This window comes from Tyto alba, unplaced genomic scaffold (genome assembly GCF_018691265.1).
Source record: "Tyto alba isolate M040663 unplaced genomic scaffold, T.alba_DEE_v4.0 Super-Scaffold_5, whole genome shotgun sequence".
Lineage (NCBI taxonomy): Eukaryota > Metazoa > Chordata > Aves > Strigiformes > Tytonidae > Tyto > Tyto alba.
In genome coordinates, this window is record NW_024881326.1 from 882,835 (window position 1) to 899,840 (window position 17,006).

The window sequence follows — 17,006 nt, forward strand, 5'->3', positions numbered from 1 at the left end:
GTGGGCCAGCTCCACCCCACGGCTCTGGGGACGGCCGGGGCTGGGGGGATGCCTGCCAGCCCCTCTCCCCACCGCCGGGAAGAGCCCGGAATGGGGAGAACTGGAAAAGCTGCCGAGCTGAGAGCCGCTCCCCCCCCCCCCCCCCCCCCCCCCCCATCTCTCATCGCCCGGTGCCGCTCGGCTCTCGCCAAGCTGCTAGCTGCCCCGATGCTCGTGGAGTTTATCTTCTCCAAAAACACCCGCCCACGATTCTGCTCCCTTCCAGGAAAGCGGAGCGCCCCGCTGGCGCGGAGCCCGGCTCCCCCCGCGACGGGGGGGTTGGGGGGTGGGGGGGGGCTTCACCTGCCCCGCCGCCGGCTCCTGGCTGCGTGGCAAACGGCAGCCTCCCACCCGCTCCCGGCCCGGGGGGCTGCCCTAAACTCTGTTTCCGAGGAAAAAAAAAAACCTCTGGACGACCGGCTCCGTTTCCTGCGGCCCCGGGTGGTCTGATTCAACCCTGAGATCCCAGAGCTGCTGCCGAAGGCAGCTCGGGAGTTGGGGGTGCAGGAGCCGGGGTGAGCGCGGGGGTCCCCGGGGCGGGGGGGGGTGGGGTGGGGTGTTGCAGGCTGGTACGGATTTTAAAAGCCCTGGGAGCCCGATTCCTGCTGCTGGGCACCAAGGTAGTTGAGAAAGCAGGAGGAGGAATGAAAGGTGGAAAAAAATGGGCCTTTTCAAAGGTGGTTTGGGAAGTTTGTGGGGCTTGGCAACCCCAAAGCAGAGAGAGGAGGAGCAGCCCTGGGGTCCCCCGGGGGCAGCTGGGCTAGATGTACACCCCCCCCCCCCCGAGAGCTGATGGGCACAGAGGAAGATGAGGAATGGAGATCCCAGGGGGGGCTCTGCCAGAGCCGGTGTGGAGCTGCCCCTGGTCCCAGGGGAGGTGAGGGCACCTGGCTCGGAAGCAGGAGCATCTCCCTGGGAATGCCCCGGGTGTCGGCAGAGCCCTTCGAGGGGCTATGGGTGCGAGTTGAGGCAGGAGCTGGTTCCTGCCTGCGGCTTTCGCTGGGCTCCGTCTGCAGCTCTCGGGATCAGAGCTCCTGGGAACTGCACCAGCCCCGTCCCCCGGGGCTGCCTCAGCACCCGGCAGCTCTGGCACCGCACCCGGGCTGCTCTGCTGCTGCCAGCATCCCAGCACCAGCAGCATCCCAGCACCAGCAACATCCCAGCACCAGCAGCATCCCGCAGCATCCCAGCACCAGCAGCATCCCAGCACCAGCATCCCAGCACCAGCAGCATCCCAGCACAGGTGGGCTGGCGTGGTGGTGGGGAGGCTGGAGGCAGCTGGGGGGAAGCTGCCCCTCTGCTCTGCTCCCTTGCAACCAGCCTCTGGGCTGGGCTGGGGCAGGGAAATGGGGGGGCTGATAAGGCCGGGGTGCAGCGAGAGGGGTTGCCCAGCACCCTGGGGTGCTGCTGCCTGCCAGCTGAGCCTGGAAGCTGGGCCAGACCTCAAAATCCCTGGTCTGCACAGCACCAAGCCTGCTCGGGGGCCCAGAGCCAGACCAGCAAGACCGGTGCTGGAGTACAGGGTTTATTTAAACCAGCACTGAGAGCCCCCTCGCTCCCACCCCCGCCGCCGTGCCCGCGTGGGGGGTGCCTGTACCCTTCGTGGGGGTCTGTGCTGCATTCCTGTCCATACACACCAACAGTCTTTATATGATACAGAGATTATACAGGTAATTACAGAGGGGGGGGCTGTGTCCACCCCAGCACCCACGGGCGCCCGGCTCGCCCGTGCTCTGCCCTGCTTGAACCCACCTTCTGCGTCTGACAGGGCCTTAAACACCGAGGGGTGGGCTGTGCTCCTCCGGGGTCCTGCGCCGCTGCCGCTCACCCACGAGCCAAAATCCTGCAGGTTAACGCTGGCCGGGGCTAAAGCCGTGGGCGAGCAGGTGGCCACCACGCTGGCCCTGGCTGCGCTGGCCCGGGCAACGGGGCTGGGAGGACCAGAAGCCCCGGGGATGCTTGGTCAGAAGCGAAGGGGGGGTGCGATGGCCAGCTCCCAGGCTGGATGGTGCTGTGCAGCCCGGCTGGGGCAAAACGCGCCTGTCTGCGGCTGCTTGGGCTGGTGACTAGTTCAGCTTCGTGGCCCTGCTCTTCCACCTCCCCCGAAACCCGGCTGCCGGCATCGCCCCCGGGGTTTCCAATTAACCCGCATGGAGACTCCTTCACGTGGCCGCTGCCGGACCCACGGGCTGGCCCCTGGTGTCCCCCCCCCGGGGGTGCCGGCTCGGGGTCCCCCGCCAGCGGTGGGGGTCTGCCTTGCAGAGGCTCGTCCCCCCCCCGCCCCGGGGACGCTTCGTCTTGGGGTCACAAACGGGGACACCCCCCCTCGGTGCTGCCTGCGCCATGTGCTCCCACGAGAGCCAGGGAGGTGACACGCCACGGGGGGCTGGGACGTTGTGCGTGTCGTGTGTGTCCGTCCCCGTCCCCCCCCCCCCTCCCTGCCTCATGTCTCCCGTGGGCCCTCGCAGACCCTTCCTGGCTCGTGGGCTTCCTCGTGCGGCACCCAGCGCCGCGGGTCCCGGCGGGCAGCCACCCCCCCCCAGCCCCCCAACGCGCCCTCCTCCTCCTCGTCCCTCGCCGCAGGGGACGGTCAGTCACACAGGGAAGGACCCCGCGCTGGAACAGCTGCTGCCCCCCGGGGCCACGCGAGAGGACGGGTGGGCAGGAGCAGCGGGAAGGTGGGAAGCGGCGGCGGCTGGTCACAGGTCGAGCCGGAAAGCCCCGAAGTAGCTGGCTGCTGCGTCGTTGTAGTCGATGGCCAAGGAGGAGACGGAGACGAAGAGCTCATCGCCGGCCTTCAGCTCGAAGAGTCCCCCCTGGTAGAGGGCGTGGAGCCCGTAGTCCGCTTCGGGCGCCCAGCACTTGGTGCCGACCCCTTTGAGGAGGAGGATGGGCTGGCTGTAGGACGTCTTCCAGTTGATGCACTGCACGAGCTGCGGGACGGAGACGCGGGCGCCGGCCCCGTCGCTGGGGTAGCGGAAATAGATCTGGGAGTAGACGTAGTACTTGCCCGCCTGGTTGACGCGCAGCCGGCCGTCCCGGTACGTGATGTTCTGCAGGTGGGAGTGGATGGTGCTGTCCTCCCAGCGGGCGATGGCGTGGCGGCAGGACTGGGAGAGGTTCCCGAAGCGCTTGGAGTTCCCTGGGGAGAAGGAAGGGTCACCGAGGGGCGCGAGATGCTCTGGGGGGGGTGTCGGGGTCAGGGGGAAGGGAGGGGGGTGGCTCTGAATCTCTCCCACAGCTCGGGGGGGTGGCCTTGGACTGGACAGGAGAAACATCTCCCCATCTGCCACCAATGCCATCCTGGTCCCCTGCCCTTCGGGCGAGACCTTTCCCCTGTTCCCACCTCAGAATCCCGCCGGTGCGCAGCGGGGCTCCCCGACTCACCATCCTGGGCCAGGCTCTGCGGGCGGAGGGTGAGATGTGCCGAGGGTTTGCCGGCTGTTTTGGGAGGAACCTGCCCCTTTGAGGTGTTGAAGGCGCTCCGCCGGGCCTCTGCGAGGAAAGGGACACGGGGCTGGAGAGGACAGAGAGCGTGGGGACCCCCAGCCCCGCGCCGGCAGAGCGGGTCCCTACTGAGCAAGCAGAGCAAGCGGGGCAGGGAATCGCCCCACTGACCCATCGAAAAGAGGTTATTTGGGGATGGAAATGTCTAGTCAATCATTATCTAACATTTCTGTGCTGTGTCCTGTGGCCCTGCTTCCCCAGACGCCAGACAGACGGACATGGCTGTCCCCCCGACCCGTTCCCCGGGGATGTTACACCCTTGCCCTGCCCCGTGGGGCAGTCCCTGCTCTCCCCTCTCCCGCCCCAGCTCGCAGCACCGTGCCCGGCGGAATTTGCCCCGGGAGCGACCGAGCTCCCCCCGGCCCCGCCGGCGTCCCCGGCCGCACGTGGACCACGCGTCCGTCTGTCCGGCTGCCGCCCCGGGAGGCGGCTGGGCCAGGAGGGACTCACCCTTCACCGCGCTCCTGCGGACGACGTCCTCTGTCACCTGGACCGTCAGAGAAGAGAAACAGTCCCACGGTTAAGGGTGAAGCGAGCGGTCCCTCGTCTCTCCCAAGCCCCCACCGCCTCGTCTCCCACGCCACGGCTTTGGGCTCCACCAGCTCCTCGCCGCAGAGGACGTGGCGTCCAGCCCCACTCCTCCACCCTCCTCTTAACCCTTCCTTGCAACTGCCCTCTGCCACCCCTCCGGTGAGGCCAACGGGGAAACTGAGGCAGGGAGGCAGAGGGGAGCTCTCCCATTGGTTGTCCCATCCTCCCCCAGGCCCTGAAGCTGGTGGGTCTGGGCTCACCGTGGCCACGTAGGCTTTGATGGTGTTGGCCAGCTTGAGGCAGGACTGGTTGCTGATCAGCTCCTCCAGGCTGGAGCCCTCCTGCTGCTGGTTGATAACCTGCAGGCACCGCAGCTCCTCCGCGCTCCCGGGCGCCTGGGCTTTCAGCTGGAACGGAAAACACCCACGGTGTCTCCTGGGCTGGGAGTGGGGAGGGGGGGGCCTTGGGCGGATCCAAAAGTCTGTCGACGATTAATCTGGTTTTGTGAATCTCAGGTGAAATCTCACCTTGTCCTCCTCTGATCCCCGGCGGAAGCGAGCCCTGCTCATCCCTCGCTCCTTGGGGAACACGACAGCCCCTTCCGCGGGGTCCCAGCGCCGAGCGCGAGGAGGAGGCGAGACCCGGGTAAAGGGAAAGCACCCAGATCTCCCACTCTCCAGCTCCTCCACCTCTTCCTCTCCCGCCCGGGGGTGGGGGAACAAGGCTCCTCAAGCAGTAAAACCCAGCCTGGGTGCTCCCCGGGGGAGCCAGGCTTGGCTCCGGACGGCGCCCGGAGGGAAGAGCTGCAGCTGCGGGCTGGACGTGCCCGGGCAGCCTGGGCTTCCCCGCCGCCCAGCCGAGCTGGGGAACTGCAAAACAAGCTCTCACGCAGCTCTGCCCCTCCGGCTGCCGAGCCGGGCTGGCTGGAGATGGGACCCCAACGCACCCGCAGCGCTGCGGCAGCCCCGGCCCAGCTCAGACACTTCCTAGGCTGCCTGGGCTCTGCGGTTTGGGCTGGGAAGCTTTCCCTTCCCCACGATGGGGGCTGCTGCACGGCGAGCTGCCCCTTCCCACGCTGTCCCGGGCCTGAGCCGGCTCAGCTCGGGGCCGTGGTGTTGCAGCGGGGGGACGGGGACGGCTGGTTGTAGGGGCTTCACCGCGCCGTGCTGCTGCCTAGAGGAAACTGAGGCACAGAGGGGACGGCTGCCCTGAAATCGGCGGTGCCAGGAGCTGGGAATGAACACGGGCACCTCGCCCGTCCGGCCCTTATCACCTGGGTCATTCCCAGATCCCAGGGCAGAACCCAGGAGTCCTCGGGTTTGGCCACATCGTCACCGGGGGCTTGGCCCCCTCCAGCACCCCACACTCCCCCCGGGGCCCTGCTCGCTCCGCACCCCCCCCAGACTCCTCGGCTGTGGTTTCGGGTACCCCCTTTGCCTGGTGCTGGGCTGCGCTCCAGTGCAGGCTCAGCTCCACCTCTAGTACCCGCAGAAAGACTGCAGCGAGGCCCAGGCTGCCGGCAGCACTAATTACGCCACGGGTCCATCTAATTGGGGTCAGCCCTCCTCCCACCAGCCCCCAGTACGGTGGTGGTGGCACCGGTGGTGGTGGCACCGTCCCAGTAGCGGCGTGGGGACTGCAACCGTGGGCCTCGTCCCTCTGGGTCCTACCAGCCGCCCGGCACCGACTGATCACGCTAATTGGCTTGATTAAAGCTCGCTGCGATGGGCTGCACCCCTCTCCTCGCAGGGTAACCCCGCCGCCCGCCTTCTCCCCTCCTGGGGCCCGTGCGCTGGGCAGGGTGTTTCAATTAAAGGAAAAAGGGGGAAAGTTTTGTAAAACTGGAGGCAGGCGGGCCCTGCCGGGTGATTCAGTGTCCCCGGAGGTGCTGATCACCAGCACAGATCCCCTGCGGGGATCCAGTGACTGCAATTAGCCCAAAGCGGGCAACTGAGGGGATTTTTCTCCTCCCTCCAGCCCTTCCCCGTGGCTCTGCCCCCGTCCCCCTGCGCCTTTCACGCAAACCCCTCGCAGCGGGTGCCACCCGGGCTCCAGGGACGGGAACAAAGCCCAGAGCGAGGGCTGGTGTCTGCTCCGAGGGATGCTCCGCTGGGCACCAGACGCTTCCTCCCGCATCCATGGGCAGGGTTTTTCCCTTTTTTTTTTTTTTTTTTTTTTTTTTTTTTTTGTTTTTCCCCATCTCTGTTGTGGTTTTGTGCAACAATCGGCACTGCGGGACCCGTTTTCGACGGCCCCTCCATCATCAGGGCTGGCGGGTACCAGCTGTGGAGTTGCCTGGCAGGCCTGAATTTCCCTCTCCCCACAGCAAAGACCCCTCCTGCTCCGTGTTTTTCCCTCCCTGACCCCCCTCCCCGCCGCTCGGGGGTTGCTGTGGGCCTGAAGCAGCTGCTGGGGGGGTGCGGGGGGGGTGCCTGTTAGCAGGATCAGGCTTGTCGCATCTCAGTTTGGGAATGGTTTGGCACAGTGTGCAAGCGCCCAAGAGCTGCTGGAATTGGGGGGGGGTGTGTGCGTTTCCCAGCCAGGCAACTTCCAGCATCTCAAGAAGTGGCTGAGGGGGATTGGGATGGGGTGGGGGGGAATGGAGGGGGCAGGGGGTGAAGTAGGATCCAGGGATGAACCGGGCTTGGAGCCCGCGGCAGCTGCCCCCCGTCCCCCCCCCGCCCCGGAGCTGCAGACTCCGAGGGGACCCCAGGGTAGGGCCCCCTCGCCCCCCCTCCCCGGCGCAGAGGGAGCCCAGGACAAAGGCTCCTTCTCTCCACATCTGGATCGGCGGCTCTGGGCGGAGCTGGGCGCAAGTGTCCGCCCCCCACCTCCCCTTCTAACCCCCCCCCTCCCCCCAATCTGGCTCCGCGGCTCCCAGGGGAGCGGGGGGGCAGCGTCCACATCCCCTCAAACCCCCCCCCCTAAACCCCCCTCCTCTCCTCCACATCTGGCTCCGCGGCTCCGGGCGGAGCTCGGGGCATGCCCACCCCCCCTCCTCCGCACCCCCCCCCCCCCCCCCCGCCTTCACATCTGGGTGGGCGGCGGGGGCAGCGCCGGTAACTGCCGTCCCCAGCGGGAGGAGGCGCGGAAGGGGGGAGCGGGCAGAGCCCCCCCCCCCCCCCCGCCCCATGCAGCCGCCGGTTCTCCCGTGGGGGCAGCACCCCCGCGGGGCCCGAGGAGCGGAGGGGAGGGGGGGGGGGGGGCCGGGGGAGCGCAGGACAACAGGACAAACCCCCCCCCCCCCCCCCCCCGCGCCGTCGGGCTCACCTTGGAGATGGCCATGGTGAAGTAGACGAAGAGGCCGGTGGTGGAGGCGATCTGCAGGGCGAAGATGGCCACCACGGCCACGCTGCCCCAGAGCGGCCCCCACCGCCGCCCCCCCGCCGCCCCCCGCGCCCCGTCGGACCCGGGGCCGGGCCCGGGGCTGTCCGGCAGCATCCGAAGGGCCGAGCCACCGCCGGAGCGCAGGTACCGCCCGGCGCTGGGCTGGTGCGGGGCCATCGCCCGGGGCCCGGCCCCGCTGCCGCTGCCCCGCGCCCGCCGCGCTCCGACGGGAGGGACCGGCCGTGGGGCGGGGCCGCGGGGCGGGGCCACCCCCCGAGATTTTGGGGGGGGGGGGTGGGGGGGTGGGAAGAGGGGGGGGTGGGGGGTGGGAAGAGGTGGGGGGCGACCCCCGGGAAGCGACGGGGTTGGGGGACGGTTCGGTCTCGGGGTGACCCCACGGGGTTGGGGGGCAGCCAGCTCCAGGCAGCTAGATCCACACACACCCCCCCCCCCCCCCCCCCCGGCGATGCTCCCTGCGCTGCGAACTGAAGGTCTCGGGGCTGGTGGGGTGGGCAGGGTGATGGGGCCACATGTCCGGGGGGGGGGGGGGGGGGCCGGCGGGGCCACCCCGAGATGCTCAGACAGGTCAAAGGTTTCAGGGAGGGGGTCGACGGCTGCTGAGGTTTGCAGAGGGGGGGGCGGCAAGACACCCCCCCCCCCCCCGCCTTGGGTCGGGAGCAGGGTGCCCCCTGCGCACTCTGGCGTTTGGCCCCTGCGCCCCAGCGCGCTGTCCCGCGGGGGGATGGAGCACCCACCCGCTCGGAAAAGCAAACGTGGAATTGTTTGGAAAGCAAACAGAAAAGGCCGGCGAATGGGCCGCTCGGCGGTCAGGTGAGCCCGCGGCTTTCAGGGGTTTTGCCTCTGAAATGAAAGCGAGATCCTGCTAAAGCGCAGAGGCGCTTCGGTCCCCGCCGAGGATGGGGCGGTCCCGGCGGGGTGGCAACACGGGGACCTGGAGGTGAGAATGAATTCGGACCCGGGTGGGACCCACGGTGGGGGTCGCTGCCCCGTGGCCGTCCCCAGGCTGGGACACAGCCCGGTTCTTCACCACTGCTGCTCTCCCCCCCCCGGGGAACCAAAGCCCTGCCAGGCTGAGCTTTGATCCTTTAAAACTGTCCGTGATGTTTCAGTACTAACAGCGGTTCAGGATGTGGCCCTTACTCCTAGATTTTCTGGGCTGGGTCTCGCAGAGCGTGTGTCACCCCCCAGTCTGGGGAACGGGGCGAGCTGGTAAGACGAGGCGGCTCACCGGCGGCTCGCTTCTGCGGCGCTCTCACACAAGGAAGGGGTTTTTGGGTTTTTGGGGTTTCTTTCGAAAAGGAACTTGTCCCGCTTCACATCCCACCTGCCAGGAATGGCACTGTCTCCCCCACCGAACCTTCTTGCACCCCCCCCCCACCCCCCGGCTTCGTGGAGGCCAGTTTCCTGCAGGGCACAGGGGATGCAGGAGAAGGCAGCTATTCACAGCTACCACCTAATTAAAAGCGGAAGAGCAGGTCCAATTTCTCTTTGGGGGGCTGAGGGGAAGCAGCAACTCCCTTTCAGGTCCCTAATTTCATCGGGCCTGGGGACAGGACTTGTCCTTTCCCTTCGCTGCCAGGGCAGTCGCTTGAAGAAAATCCTCTGCAGCATCTTCCCAACCCTACTTTTGGGCGTTCTTGTCCCCCGTCGCAGCTAGTGGCCTTACCCCCGTGGCACTGCCCACCCTCCCGCGGGGCAGGAGGGGGACGGTGAGGCAGTGTGAGGCTGTTTGGGGCTCCCTCCCCAGGAGACGGAGGAGGTGGCCCTTGCTGGAGGACGTTGGGGGGCTGGTCCCCCTGCTCATCCCCAAACTCAGCGGCCACTCAGGGTGTGGGGAGGCGAGGGGGTGGCCCTGGTGTCCCAGCTGCTCGTGCGTGGGGCAGAGCACAGCAGAGGATCAAGCAGGTCCTGCCTTTTCTTCTGCCCGGTTTGCAGCCATCCTGCCTGCACGGGGAGTGACCCCTGGTCCCTTCTTTCTCCTTTCCTGGTCACCCCAGGCTCTATCTGGTTGTGGCAGCAGTCACCCTGGGTGGCCCCGGGGTGTCCCCGGCCTGGGCCGGCGGCTGTTCCTGGCAGCGGGTGTTATCTCTGGGGCGGCCCGCACCCATCACGCGGGTGCTGCACCCTGGCACGGGGGTGCTCAGCACCCGGACAGGGTGGTTGGAGGCTGAAGGCGGCTTTGGCACAGGGAAAGTTGTCTGGAAGGAGCCGTCAGTGCTGCGGGGGAGCCCCTGCCCGGCCCCGAGCCCTGCCCCGCGTTTCTCCCGGAGCAGACCCTCGTTCTGGGGGTGACGGCTGCCTGAGGCCATCAGTACTGGCTCTCTCCTTGCTCCTCGGGCTGACACCCACACACGTGTCCCTCCTCCAGCCCTTTGCTCTCTGGACCCGTCACTGCAGCCGGGCTGGGTTGGCATCGCACGTAGCCCAGGAGCCCTTTTGAGAGGGTCTCCCCCACAAGCTTCCCCCCACCCACGTCTTGCTTTGCCACGAGGGGAGCGTGGGGACACTTAATCTCAGCATTTTGCTGTCCCCAAGCCCATCTTTATCCTTTGGCGTGCACAAATGTGCGGCCAGGCGTGTCGGGCTCCCCCAGGAGCAGGCAGAGGAGCCGCGTGACCGGCTGCCGTGACCTCCCAGACGTGGGAAAGTGGGTAACTAGTCACCTTATCTGCTTTTACTGCTTTTTTGCAAAAGTCTCCGCCAAGCCTTGAATAATGCAAGCTCCGTGCAAATGTCTTTCGCTCACCGATGGAATCACTTTCTCGCTGCACGCGTGTCTCCAGCGGACCGTGATGTGGGGAGGGAGAGGATGTGGGGCAGCGGGTGTGGAGGAGGCTGGCGGTTTCCTTGCTGTCTTCTGGGCAGCAAAAAGGTTTTCCTTTTGCCTCTTTTAAGCAGGAAGGCAGCACCGATGCTGCGCGGGGGCTGCGGCCGCCCCTGCCCCCCACCTCCTGGTGACCTGCACTGCAGCCTGCTCAGAGCAAAGCTGCCGGAGCAGGGGGAGGGAGGAGGGACCCTCTGCGGAGGAGAGATGGGGAAGGGGGGATGCTGGAGGGCCGGGCACTGATTTATTACCAGCGGTCCCGGCCAGAGCCTTTCAGCTCAGGCTGCTCGTGGATCTTGTCTTGCAGGGACCTGGGTGGGGAAAACGCTGCCCCTGCCCTCTCCGTGCTGTGTCGGTCGCACAGGATGCTCCCGAGACAAGGGGATCTTCCAGCCAAAAGCATCTGCCAAGTCCCTGAGTGATTTTTTTTTCCCCCCCGCCCTCCTCTGCCCCACACGCTGCCTGACCAGGAGCCTGGGAGAGGCAGGCGCTGCTCTGCTCAGCACCAGTGCGGGCACCAGCCCTGCCCTGGCAAGGAGCTGTTGCCCCAGGCGAGATGCCTTCGCTGGAGCTGGGGAAGGGCACTGAGCTGGGAGAGAGAGAACTATTCACTGCAAAAAAAAAAAAAAACAATGAAAAATGAACCCTCCTGGTCGTTCTCGTTAAAAACAGCTCAGGACGAGGGAAGAGCTAGAAAACGTCCATCTGTGGCACAACCTACTTGCAAAACTTTGCCCTGTTTTTGGTTTTGTTTTTTGTTGTTGTTTTTTTTTTTTTTTTTTCCAATTCTGCCTGTTTCTGGGGTGGTGGCCAAGGGCACCCATGGCTCTGCTGATGGGCAGGGGGGAGCCTGGAGCTGCAAGACCTTGGTGGCTTGGGGCTGCCCTCCGTGCCTGGGAGGGAGGAGGTTTGCAGAGCAGGGAAGCCTCTGAGGGAGGGCAGGACCAGAGCTGGAGCCGTGCAAAGCAAATTGGGTGGGAGCCAGATAAAAAAGAAAAAAAAGACTCCTGATATTGGCTGAGGAGTTGTTTTTCACTTTTAATGTTTCCTGGTCTGTGCACTAGGAGAGCCAGGGTCAGCTGAGCCTGGAAATTTGTTTCCTCAGCACTCAGCCGTGCAGAGCAAGTGCAGGAGAAGGTGTTTTGCTGGGGTCAGTGTTGTCAGCCAGGCGCTGGGGTGGGGGGAACCAGGCCGGGGGTGCCTGCCCGGGGTGGGTGAGTTGTGCGTGTGGGATTCTCTGGGCTGTCCCGTGGATTCGCCGGGGCTTTGCTTCAGGCAGGACGCAGGTCGGTGCCGTTACATCCCCGCGGGGCCCGGGGCTGGCCCCTCACTCCTCCCAGGGTCCAGCCGTGGGAGCAGAGCTCCAGCGCTCGGCCTCGGCTTCCCGAGGCTGCATTTTTAAGGCAAGCCACAGCCTGGCCTCCCTTGCTGCAGCCGCTGATGATTTCTAACATGTGTAGGCTACATGATCTTCAGCCAGGAAACAGCAGCCCCCCGGGAGGTGAAATCATTGCATGCAGCTCAGGAAGGCCATTGCTAACCTCCCTGGTATGCTTACTCAAACATTTGTCTTTTGAATTGATCAATTCTCTCGTGCTGAGATTTATTTTATTTTTTATTTATTTTTTTTTTTTTTTTTAGGGGGGAAAAAACCTCTTCCCCATCACACCGTCCTTCCAAGTCTCAATGGGGATGTGTTTGGTCAGAGGAGGGAAAGGCTGGTTTGGAAGGAGGTGAGAGATGAGAGAAGATTTAAATAGCAGGAGGGCTCCCAGATTATGTAGAAAGGTGGGAGATGCGGGGGCCAGCTCCCCCCCCCCCCCCCCCCCAGGGTGACACCACATTGCCTGGGTGATGCTCTGATCTGTGGGTGGACACCACCGTGGAGCTGGGCACTGCCCTGGGGCTCTGGGGTACGTCTGGCTGTGATGTGGGTCGGGCTCTACAGCCGATGGGTGCTGGGACCTCCCCCCACCCGTCTATCTGGTTCTTTGGGGTGCCCAGCTGCAGTGTGGAGGGGGTCCTCATCACCAGCAGCCAGCACCTCTGGGGGAGATGCCAACGCAGAGTCCCGGGGAAGAGAAGAGCCTTTAGAAAACGGAACTGGAGATGGATCCATGGGGACCAGGGTGGAGACCTGGGGTGGAGCAGGGTGGGCAACCTTCTTCTTGGCTGGGGCACCTCTGCAAGGCCACCACAGCGGGGACACTCCTGGGAGACACGGCGCTCACACGGCTTGATGCAGCACGGCCGAGTACTGGTCTTACCGGGGTGATTTTCTAGCTGGGGCCGTGCCAGGTCATCAGTGCCCCTCCCTGGGTGTAGAAACCCAAGCGTGGCACTGGGATCGGTTTGGGAACGAGAGGGATGTTGGGGGGCCTTGGAGCGCAAAGGGCTGGATGCCAGCAGCAAAACGCCCGGTGGTGGGACGCTGCTCCCACCTCCTGCAGTCAGTTTGAAGCTTTTCAAGAGCCAATGTTATCCCTTGCCACCCATTTCCGAGCAGAAAGTCACCATCCCTGCAACAGGCATGGGCAGAAACCCCCTGGAGACGGGCCGGGACAGCCCTGCTGCTGCCTGGAGCAAAGAGGGATGATTAAAGCCAGGTCTTTTATGTCCACCCCCCTCCAGAATACCTGTGATTTCACAGCACATGTAACGTGGGGAGATGTGGAGGGACTCATTTGCTGCGGGGTGGTCTGCTGGAGGGAATGCTTGGTTCTCCAAAGAGCCAGCGAGTCGCGGGCTGCTGCGGAGGGAGCTGGGCTGGGAGAAGGGTCTGCGAGGGGTGCAGGGCGGGGGGGACGAGGACACATTGGGGTTTGCCCTCTGGTGATGTGGCAGGCTGGGGAGGCACAGCCCGTGGGCAGGATGCGGGCGCCTGCGGTGCTGGGGGCCGGAGGGGGTCACGGAGGGGGGGGGATGCCTGGTTGGGTGAGGCGGCCACTTTCAGAAGAAATAAAGGCTCCGTTCAGAAGACAAAAACTGGAGTATTTCAGCCCAGGGCTTGTGGTGCCCCTGTGCCCTCCCCCAGAGCCGGGGCGGGGGGGAAACCTCGAGGTGAGGAGTGTGGGGCCACACGGTCCTGCTGCCCGCCTCCTCCCCCCCAGCAGCCTGGCTTGGGGGCAAGGATGTGTCAGCTGGACCAGGAGTGGGAAACCCAAGCAGACATGACTCAGCACCCAGACAGCATGACTCAGCACCCCAGAAGCACTGTCTGACAGCAGGTAAGTGCTGACGCCACAGTAACTGGTGCTGCAGTAACTGGGCGCCCAGTTTCTCCGTGGGCTCAGCATTTCCAACCTGCCTGAGCCCACCCTTGAACCAGCAGAAAGTCCCCCCCCCCTCCCCAACCACCCCAAAAGTTTGCACGATGGGAGAGGTCCTTGTCTTTGGGAGACGCCCAGAGAAGCTTTTCTTTCTCAGCCACAATCCAAAACATCCCTCGGGAACGGGAGCCCCAGTAAGGGGATGAGCAGGACGGTGCAAGGGGCCCAGGGGTGCCCCTGGAGGGTCTGCAGGGGTGAGCACCCCCAGCTCCGGGGGGGCCAGAGGTGCCGTTCTGGTTCAGGCCGTGCCGATGCTCTCGGGAAGGCTTGTGGAAGGGTTGTTTTAGGCTTTTTGACCAGTCCTAACCTGTCTCAACCCTCCTGCCTTTCCTCCCCCCTGGCCCAAGCGCAGGGGTTGGCCCCATTCCTTGCCTCAGTTTCCCCACAGCACTGTGCCATACACAGCATCCCTTGCTGCCGCGTGGTAGGAGTCTACAAACCGCAGTCCCAGCAATCTGTTTAAATTGAAACTTTGCTTTTCAGCCTTGTCCTTCCCCTTAAACTCACCCGGGCCAGCCTCGGACTGCCCGGTTTGCGCCAGGCCGGTGGCCAGACCTGTGCAGGGACCCTCCTGCCCTCCAAGAGGCCCCAGACCCTGCCCCCCCCCCCCGCCCACGCAGGCACACCGCTACGCAGCCTGCTCTCGCTCTGCGAGGGGCAGAGCCCCCTCCGCTTTGGTCCCGGGAATTTGGAGAACGGTGCAAGGCACGCGGAGGCTGCCGGCGGGGACACACACACACACACACACACACCCCAGTTTCAGCAAAGCCGTGGTTGGAGCTGACGCAGAGATTCCCACCACGAGTTTCCTGCTGGCTCAGGGCTTTTTTCATGCCTTCGTCCCTCCCCAGAACTATCCAGCTCCTTGTGAGGATGCTGAGATGCTTTTACTACCCGCAGAGCTGCGGGAGGCCCCTTCCCCTTGCCAAGGCACCTCGCGGGGCCAGCGTGTGCTCGCTGCCTGGCTCTGTCTTCGTAGAAACCCTCTTTCTGGGCGAACCTTGCTCATTTTGGGTTGAAATATGTGGTTTTGGCTGCGCGGTGCTGAGGGCCAGCAGGTTTCGGCCCCTCCGCTTGCTCTCAGCCCACGGCGGAGCTGCAGCAGCCTCCAGCCCCACGCCTTGCCAGGATGGAGGGGCTGGTGGTCACCCCAAATGGGACAGGATAGGGTGGCTTGGACGGGCGCAAGCCGCCCCACGCTGACCAGAAGCTCCCACTCCCAGAAGCTGGGATGGAGAGCTGGGGTGTGTGTCCTCCAGCTGCCCAGCAAGGTCTGGGCTGGTTCGGCCCCGGGACCCGTCGTTGCACCCCGAAGGAAGACGTCTCCATCCTTGGGCTGCTCCTGCCAGCCCTGAGCTGGGACAAGGTGCCCGGCTGCCCCTGGGCTGCGGAGGGTAACAGGCAGCTCCGCGTTGTTTTGACTCGTTGCCTGCGTTTTGCAACCTCCTGGCAAAGCAGAGCAGGGAAAAAAAAAAACAAACAAAACAAAAACCAAAAACCAAACAAACCAAAACAAAGAGAAAAAGAGGAAAAAGGACAGCCAGAGCCCAGCCCAGCTGGGGTCCGGTTGTGTCAGCCGCCTGTGCGGGTCAGCTGTGCCTCTTGTCCCCGGTCCCAGTTGTCCTCCAAGGCATCTGCTTCTGCTCCTGCTCTCCCAGCGGGACCAAGACCCGGGGGCAGCCCGGCATCTGGGCAGCCCCGCCGTGTCCTGCCACCGTCCCCTCCTGCCCAAGGCGTCCTACGGCGCAGGAGGGCACCCGCGCCCGTCCCCGCGCGAGGGGAAGGTGCAGGGGGGCAGGGAAAGGTGGGTCTAAAGGCGCCTGTTCCGGCGCTCTGCGTCCGTGGTGTTAGCCAAACGTGGTGGCAAGCCGTGTGCTAGGAGGGGGCACATGGGTGACGACTTACGACTGGGAGCCCAGGGAGTCGTAAAAGTTCTGCGATCCCCTCGGGTTAAATTAAGGTGAAATGGCACCAAGCGACCGGTTAAAACGTTTTGCTTGATGTAGAAACAACTTAAACATGGAAAGTGATGTGGTCTCTTATTGATAAACCTATAAGGAAGAAAATAAAGGAAAGAAAAGAAAAGGAAAGGAGGGGAAGAGGAGAAAAAAAATGAGTCTGGTTTACCACTCATGTTCCAGTATTGTCTCAGGTCTGGTTTTCTTGGGTGGTGGGTGCACACTCACAAAGTTTTGTCGCCTTTTGAGTTCATTTTATCAGCTGATCCTCACAGGAGACAAAGAGAGGCAGGTATTCCGGGAACTCGTGCAGGAATATTTGAGGCATTGGTTCTTTCAGTTCCTCACAGTGACCAAAACGCCCTCAGTCCCCAACCTCCTCCTGACGGCTCCGGGAGCCGCTGGCGAGGGCCAGGGCCGACTGGAAAACCTTCACAAAGTGCTGGGATGCTGCCTGCCCCCCTTTCCCCGTCCCCTGGGGATGGCCGGGCAGCAGTGCCAGGTCCCGGGGGGGCTCAGCTCTGCCCCGCTGCTGCCTCGGTTCCTCACCTGCAGCATCGGGGCGAGAGCGTGCCGGGCATCCTCATGGCTCTTCCCCGTGCCCGGGGCTGGGACCTGGAGGTAGCTGGGCTTGGGAGCCAAGCAAGAGGGGACGGAGGGGCTCCGGGGGGGCCGTGGGAGCTGCTCCCTGCTTTGCTGGTGGGAGTTCGTTAGGGGAGGGATGGATGGAGAGGGGGAGGCTGGGGCCGGCCCCGCTGTCTGACATCCCGAGGTGGGACTGCTCGCTCCCGGGACGTGTGTGGTGCCCAGGCCAGGAGCATCCCCCGGCTCAGGTTGGGGGGACGAAGGGCAGATTTCTGCCTGCAGCTCCTTGGAGTCGGGCTCCTTCATCCCAACCCTCCCGCCCGCCTCCTCACAGCCGATCTTCTCACTCCCTCTAGTGGGATGGCTCCGGGGCCTCCCCGCTGCTGCACCGCCTGTGCCCACGGTTCCTCTCTCGCTGTCCTCCTGGAGATCTTCCTCCAGCCACGCCGGGTCCTGCCCCTGCCTTTCCCCCCGCCTCTTGCTCCCCTCACTCTGCCCCACATGCAGGCTGGTACCCGTGGAGGGAGCAGAGCATCCTCCAAGCGACAACCCGAAAGCCTCGGCTTTGGCGGAGGCTGGCTCATGAGGTGGTGGCTCCGTCCCTGCCCCGGCTCTCCCTGAGGTTTTGGGCACACACAGCTGCCAAAAGGTGTGAATTCATGACCTGGGCAGAGCTGAGCTGCCTGTTTCCAGCCGCAGCCACCTCAGGCGTGTGGCCTCTGCGTCCTCCCGGCTACCAGAAAGCCAGAGAGGGACTTTATACAAGGGCACGTGGTGGTAGGACAAGGGGTGAAACCACAGGTGTGATATTGGCCATTCCCCTGACAGTGCCAGCTACTGTCCCCACAGCGTCGGTGGAGATTTCTACCATTTGGGTTTTATTTT

The 17,006-nt window shown here is 64.6% G+C and overlaps 1 protein-coding gene across 2 annotated transcripts; it reads right to left on the reverse strand.

Annotated features, from left to right (window-relative positions):
• Window positions 1-1,548: 1,548 nt before the first annotated feature.
• LOC116964531 (tumor necrosis factor ligand superfamily member 10-like) lies at window positions 1,549-7,638 on the reverse strand. 2 transcript variants are annotated; one of them, XM_033004397.2, is made up of 5 exons: window positions 7,348-7,638; window positions 4,338-4,484; window positions 3,997-4,033; window positions 3,427-3,534; window positions 1,549-3,181 (listed from the first exon to the last, which is right to left on the reverse strand). In XM_033004397.2, exons 1-5 carry the CDS (start codon window positions 7,579-7,581, stop codon window positions 2,739-2,741), a joined length of 969 nt encoding a protein of 322 aa, XP_032860288.2. In that variant the 5' UTR covers window positions 7,582-7,638; the 3' UTR covers window positions 1,549-2,738. The 2 variants fall into 2 exon arrangements, with proteins under 2 accessions (XP_032860288.2, XP_032860289.1); XM_033004398.2 differs by lacking the exon at window positions 7,348-7,638 and adding an exon at window positions 4,605-5,470.
• Window positions 7,639-17,006: the final 9,368 nt, after the last annotated feature.

Coding starts and splice junctions, on each gene's coding strand:
- LOC116964531 (XM_033004397.2), bottom strand. CDS start 7,581: ATGGCCCCGCACCAGCCCAGCGCCGGGCGGTACCTGCGCTCCGGCGGT. Junction 4,034..4,337: donor TCAAAGCCTACGTGGCCACG/GTGAGCCCAGAC, acceptor CTGACGGTCCAG/GTGACAGAGGACGTCGTCCG. Junction 3,182..3,426: donor GCAGAGCCTGGCCCAGGATG/GTGAGTCGGGGA, acceptor CCTTCTCCCCAG/GGAACTCCAAGCGCTTCGGG.